Genomic DNA, 6,296 nt, shown 5'->3' with positions numbered 1-6,296 from the left:
GAGTCTAGATGGATAGAAGCTATGACCATGAGGATAATACAAATAAAACCTTGCAAAGTAGGTCGTAGAAATTATAACACTCGCTTGCTTATGCCATTCTCAAAGAGACCAAGGAAGTACAAGAACCGAAAGGAAATAACCATGAAATTGGTGTACAATGCAAACACCGCCCCAAGCCCAAAACCGATACAGATACAGACGCCAATTCATTGCAGGTTAAGCGAAGCGACGACCGCGCTTACTTGGACTCGGCGTTCGGAGTTGACTTTCGCGCTCGCGCGAGCGTTCCGTGACAAAGTCCATTCGGGGACCTTCGAGCATTAATTGGGGTTCTTTCTCGGTGTAGCTGTTGGGTATTTGGTGGGGTTCGTGGGGGTAGTAGCCATAGCTTGGGTTTTGGTGGAGGGGTGGAGGGTGTAGTTGGGGATTGTGGGGTTGTTGGTAGTTGGGAGGAGCCCATGTTTGTTGGTTCAGGCGTTTTCTGAAGGAACGGAAGGAGAGGTTGCTGACGACTGTTACGGTTGCGATACTGGCGAGGAAGAACATCTGGGAGTTGTTAGTAATAGTATGGTAGCATGGGATGGATCTCACGTACGAATGCCTTCCAGCTGATTGGATCAATGAAGCTGTTGATGATCATGGCCATGGTTTGCGCGGAGACTTTAGCTCGTCCGACCTTGTCGGGGTCTTGGTTCATGCATTGGTCCCAGTTCATGCAGAGGTCCTTCAGCGCGGGGAGTCGCTCGTCACTGGCGCACTTATTTGAGAGGTAATTGTCGGCGCATCTTGACATCGTTTCCAGAATTTCATCTTTCGCCCCTTGCGCAGCTTGCTCGAACTCCGCACGTATCGTTGACACAACTGAAAAGACGACATACACGGCGAGTGAGAAGAGCGACAAGTTGACAAAGAGCTGGGCCCACCACGACAGAATGCTCGGGATATTGGGATGCCTTTCCAAAAGAGCAAAGAACTCGGAGAATTTCGACATTCGCGATTGAGGCGGTTCTGAATCGGATCCCTTCAGTTGTTTCTTCGATTTCTCTTTCCGTCCCTCACTGCTACTTGGTCGGTCACTGTCGTCGTCACTGTCGACTCGAACCTGTCTGCCCAACTCCTTATCCCTTCGGCGTCGCTTTTCTACCCTCCGAGCGAGTGCATTCGAGTAGTTTTTCGCGCGGGGGATCTCCCCTCTTCCAGGACTGGGAGCGAAGCGTCCGTACATCTGGTATAAAGAGTTGCGCTGTCCTGCCTTGGCATCCGGGGTATCCTCATTGTCTGCGTTGTCCGGAGACGACATATTCTCCGCCCCTGATGAGAAATCGACATCGACATCGAATTTGCGCGGTGTTGTGAAGGCCGGCTGACCGAAGACGGACTTGGCAGCGGGGGATGCGGGCTGTTGTTGCTGGGAGAAATAGAAGGGTTGCGAGTTCGGGGCGCGAAGATGAGGGACTGTTTTCTTGTCTGGCGATTCGAATGCGCTATGTGTGCCTATTTGGACGTCTGGGTTAGGGTGTTGTCGGCGAAGGCGATCCCAGGACTGCTTCCTGGTCGGGGCACTTTGAGACGTACGCTTTTTGCTCTCCATCCCTAGATGAGAGAAAGGCGATGCAGGGTCCATCTTGGGACCCGTGGTCCATTGGTATTCCATGGGGCTCTCCATGGTGGATGGTGATGAGGGAAGGCGGAACGGCAAGTTTTTTGTTTGGTAAACAGACTCCGCGGCAACCAGAACCGTCCTCCGCCTTTATACACAAAGAACGTAGAACAAAGATTCACTCTAGATGATTTATATCGTTTCGCCTAAAGCTTTATATTTTGTCAGAATTTCAACAATGAACAGATTTACAAAGGAAGACTTATCGCTGATGATGCATGAGTTCCACTGTTCTGGAGTCTTGAGCACTAGCTTCAAGCATCTCCAACAAACGGATTGTCCACTTGCGCCAGTCTGTTTCCGCACAAGCGCATATCCTGTTGTATACAAATTGAAATAGATATATATGAAGAACAAGTTAAATAACTTGGGACCGGGCGCCAGCACCCCATCATGCATCGTATACTCCCACTCAACCCTATGTATTACAATAAACCGTGAATTCTATATCCATCTATTCATCCATCTGCCACTGATAATCCAAAGCCTCCATTCTCCCCTTCTTATTCCTCGCTGCAAACCAATCCTTCTCGAACCCATTCGCCCGATCAACCCCATCCCACCGATGTCCCGGCCGAATCCCATACCGATTAGGCTGGAAGGCCCCCTTATACAACGGCTTGCCCGTGACACTGGCTCCCGGCCTAGACCTCTCCGTCAAGAACCCAGCCGCCGGATCATTCCACCGATCCCGCGCCCTCAGCTCATCATTCATAGTCTCGTCCTCAATACCCCGAGCTAGCGGCATCGCCTTTGCTTCTTGGAGTTCTTGTTTTCGCGTCTCGCGCTGCTGCCGTTGCACGTCGCCCATTAGGGCTTCACGGGCGCGCTCTTCTTTCTCTTTCTTTTCTTCTTCGGCGCGACGGGCTTCCGCGCGTTTCATTGCCACATTGATGATTCGGCCCGAGGCGTCTCGGTAGATTGTTTCTTGGGTTTGGGCGGCCACTGCGGATGGGTCGCGCCATTGCGCTTCTTCGGCTTTTTTGCGTCGTTCTTGGGCTTTTACCATCGCCGCGGTTTGTTCGGCGGTTTGAAGGCCTGCTAGGGCGCCAGACTCCATCTTGGGCCCTTCCGCATTTTCTTCCACTGTTGGGCCGTCGGCATCTTCGGCGCGTGCTGCGTCTCGTTCCGCGGCCGCCGAGGCTAGGATTGCGTCCGCGGCTGCTTGGTCGCTGTTGTCACCACCGAGAGTCTTCCAGCCTGATTTCTTGGTGCGGCGGAACTCGGCGCTCTTGAAGGATGTGTCAAGAAACGGGCTGTCTTCGTCATCTTGTTGGTCTTTGGTGAGGAGGTCGGAAGGGTCGTCGTCGGTGATGATGAGGCCGGAGCTGGCGGTGTCGACGGCCTTGGTCTTCTTGCGCTTTTTCTTGGGGCGCTCGGTCGCCGGGTCGGCGTTGAGGTAATTTTTCGCAAGGTAGTCAGCTAGTGAGCCTGGCATGGCGAGTGATATGGAGGCGGAAGCTTTCGTGACGGCGGAACTGAACTTGGATCGCGACTTATCGATAGCCGGAGCAAGGTTTACCCGAAGTGTAGCTACGGGCTGCTGATTCACTTTCCTTTCCCTTGCGCTTTGCGTATACCTGAGCAATAATTCAACCGGAAACTCAAGATGCCACGTTCTGAAGAAGCTGAGGCATGGGCGAATGCTGTTTACTCCGCCATTCAGGAGGTACCATACGGCAAGGTCACCTCATACGGCCATATTGCTCTGCTTCTCGGTGAACGTACGGAGTTCCCACCTTGGGTGATTTCCACTGACAGTTGAATAAATAGCTCAGAGACCCCGCCAGGTTGGTGTATGCTTAAAGCATATGCCAGACCCAGAGTCCGGGCTTGAATACAACTCGGCTACCGTGCCGTGGCAGCGGGTGATCAACAGTAAAGGGATGATCTCTCACCGGTAACCTTTTCTTGATATTAGCACAATGTGCTCACGTTGGCTAATTGATGTTAGCGGCCCTGGCAGCGCCGAGCGTCAAGCTGATGCTCTCAGATTGGAAGGGGTCGAGGTGCGCTCGGAATCAATGGGAGAATTCCACGTCGATTTTTCCCGCTATGGATGGTTTCCCAAGCATTTGCCGAGCGAGGAGGGCGATAGCGACGGACATGACGAGTCTGATTGATCGAGTTTTGAGCACGTTTATCAGTTTGAAGACGATACCCAGGTTGAATTTACATCTCACCTCCCAGATTCTAGAGAGGCCGATTCAACGATCGGTCTAGACCTAAAGAATATAGACAAAATAAAGAAGCAAAGGAAAGATCTCTATGAAGATAAAGGCGGGCCATACGAGAAGAAACCCTCCCGACCAACTACCATGACAAAAATAAAAGACCAACCGTAATCGAATCCCGTCATTGAAGAAAAAGATCGTTAAAACTCACATCGCGGGCACGACATAGAATTCCATCCCATCTAGGGTAGCCCTCGTGTAAAGAGATGAAAGGAAATTAACGCTATCACAAACATTCCTCCCATTGATCCTTCATCGCCGCTTGCACTCCGCTGCCCAGCCGTCAATCCCTTCGCCACGCGTCCCAGGCGCAATACCAAGGTCGATCCCGCTCATGCCGGGTGTATCTTGCATCCACTCGTGTGCAGCCATGCCGCCAGCATTGGCGCGTTTCTCGGGCGAGAGGTCTAGCATGGGTAGGAGGAACTCGCTGGTTCGCATGCCGTCTTCGACAGTGTAGTGGTATTTCTCGCGGAGGACGTCGGGGAGAGCCCAGTGGCGGAGGCGGTGGATGTTGCGAAGCTCGCCTTTGCGGTTGAAGATCTCTTGGGACCATTTGCCGGATAGGCATTGGGATTTGGGGAATGGACCGAGGAGTTCGATGATTTGCGCGATGTGGTCGTCGTCTTTGCCGTATTTGGTGCCTGATTGGGGGTCAAAGAGGTAATCTCCGGTGATCAATTCGAAGGTCTGAATAAAGAGGTTAGCATAGAGTGGTGATTTGATAGGTGAAGGAGCGACTGACCATGCAAGCCATGCTCCAAATGTCGGTGCTGGCACCCCATTTCGCACCCAATATAACCTCAGGCGATCTATATTGTCGGGTCTGGATGTCGTTGGTGAAATGGTGACCCACCCAGCATGCGTTGCCCAGATCAGCGATCTTGACGGAGATGATGCTAGCGTCGATCTCGTCTTCACTGTCCCGAGATGGAGTCTTATCAAGAGAGATACCCGAAACCTCTCTCTCCAGGAGATCGCTGCGTTTTGTTAGTGGAATCTAAAACAAGACCAGATGGCACAACTTACGTTGTCTTCTCTCGCTCCTTATGTTTATCTTCCTCCTCCTTGACGCCAAGGGTCTCCTTCATCGATGAGGGCTCCGTCGGGGCTATTTCAAAGTCAGTCGAGTTTATAACCAATGCGGATTGTTGTACTAACCAGAATCATTAACCATCTGGTTGAGACTGCTGTGCGAGTTGGAAGAGCTGTGTTTAAAGTCGAAGCTGCTGAAGCTGGTGTTCAACGGACTGGGCAACGGCTGACTGCCAGTAATGAGGGTGCGTCTCCGTCGTCGCCCATTTCGGTTGTCTTCCTTGTTCTTTTTCGCCTCTTCTTGCTGAACATGGGCCTTGACAATTTGCTCCACGTCGCCAATCTCGATCAACACATTTTCGGGCTTCAGATCAGTGTGGATTATTCCGCACTCCCGGTGCAGATAATCCAAGCCGAGCAAGACCTGTTTGGTGATCTGCTTGACCAGCGGCAACGGGATACCGCGGTGGTTCCAGCGCTTGATCAGACCAAGCAGGTTCTCGCCCAGCACCTCGAACACCATGCATACGTGCACACCGTTCGGTCCCTTGTGTTCGAACGAGTCCAGCAGACTCACCACATGCTTGCGCCCCGGGTGCGAAGGTTTCGCTTGGACGATCCGGTTGAGCAGCTTGATCTCATCGATGGCGGTCTCGGTGTAGTGAGCGGCGGAGCGGACGACCTTCAGCGCGACGTGTTTGCCAGTGGTGGTATCTCTCGACAGCCACACAGTGGAGAAATGACCCCATCCCAGCTTGCGCACTACCACGTAGCGACCATTGTTGTAGGTTTCGCCCACGGCGACCGGGTGGTAGCCACCCTTGCAGTAATCCTCCGAGTCTTCTTCCTCAGCGGTGGTTTCGACCTCGTCGCCCGACGAGGCGGAGGGCGATCGCGAAGCGGACGCTCCCATAGGCTTTGCGTTAGTTGGTGCGGCGCCGGTTCTGGAGGGTGATTTAGAAAAAAAGTTGCGATAGTGAGGGGAAAAAAATCACGTACGATTCTGTCGGCTCGCCCGCCGCATCGTTGGTAACGATGGGCTTCAAGTCGGTGCCCTTTCTCCTCTTCTTTCCGCCGTTGCCATTGGCAGCGGAGGCAGCAACACTTGCTATCTGTTTGCCTTTGTTCAGCATGGCCTTGGTAAGATCAACGCTCTCCATGTTGTGGAGTTGGAAGGTGTTCGGGGGACCACAGCTGAGAGGCGGGGCACCGGGATGCAAGTTGGTTGGTCGCGGAAAGGAAAACCTGCGAGGGGCAAGTTCAAATCCAAGCCAAGATCAAGATCGAAGTTGAAAATAAGGGGAATAGATTGAATCGATGAAGTTGCGCGATTTGAGGGAGAAGAGATTCCGCAAGCAGCCAAGCGG

At 52.8% G+C, this 6,296-nt stretch overlaps 4 protein-coding genes across 4 annotated transcripts; 1 reads left to right on the top strand and 3 right to left on the bottom strand.

The window, feature by feature from the left end:
- Nucleotides 1-216: 216 nt before the first annotated feature.
- N7443_007258 (putative nuclear envelope protein Brr6) lies at nt 217-1,666 on the bottom strand (the record flags this gene model as incomplete). Its single annotated transcript, XM_056887314.1, has 2 exons — nt 217-546; nt 596-1,666. The coding sequence occupies 2 exons, from the start codon at nt 1,664-1,666 to the stop codon at nt 217-219; spliced, it is 1,401 nt and encodes a 466-aa protein (XP_056739005.1).
- A 448-nt stretch (nt 1,667-2,114) lies between these two features.
- Nucleotides 2,115-3,098, bottom strand: cwc26 (putative cell cycle control protein (Cwf26); the record flags this gene model as incomplete). The annotated part of the gene is made up of 1 exon (XM_056887313.1): nt 2,115-3,098. The coding sequence occupies one exon, from the start codon at nt 3,096-3,098 to the stop codon at nt 2,115-2,117; it is 984 nt and encodes a 327-aa protein (XP_056739004.1).
- Nucleotides 3,099-3,269: 171 nt separating this feature from the next.
- N7443_007256 (MGMT family protein) lies at nt 3,270-3,783 on the top strand (the record flags this gene model as incomplete). Its single annotated transcript, XM_056887312.1, has 3 exons — nt 3,270-3,384; nt 3,434-3,560; nt 3,615-3,783. The coding sequence occupies 3 exons, from the start codon at nt 3,270-3,272 to the stop codon at nt 3,781-3,783; spliced, it is 411 nt and encodes a 136-aa protein (XP_056739003.1).
- Nucleotides 3,784-4,146: 363 nt separating this feature from the next.
- On the bottom strand, nt 4,147-6,089 carry N7443_007255 (serine/threonine-protein kinase; the record flags this gene model as incomplete). Its single annotated transcript, XM_056887311.1, has 5 exons — nt 4,147-4,584; nt 4,640-4,874; nt 4,924-5,005; nt 5,056-5,873; nt 5,929-6,089. 5 exons carry the CDS (start codon nt 6,087-6,089, stop codon nt 4,147-4,149), a joined length of 1,734 nt encoding a protein of 577 aa, XP_056739002.1.
- Between the last annotated feature and the right edge of the window lie 207 nt (nt 6,090-6,296).

This window comes from Penicillium atrosanguineum (assembly GCF_028827265.1).
Source record: "Penicillium atrosanguineum strain IBT 20685 chromosome Unknown utg000006l_segment0_segment0, whole genome shotgun sequence".
Lineage (NCBI taxonomy): Eukaryota > Fungi > Ascomycota > Eurotiomycetes > Eurotiales > Aspergillaceae > Penicillium > Penicillium atrosanguineum.
This window is presented reverse-complemented; position numbering and strand designations above follow the sequence as displayed.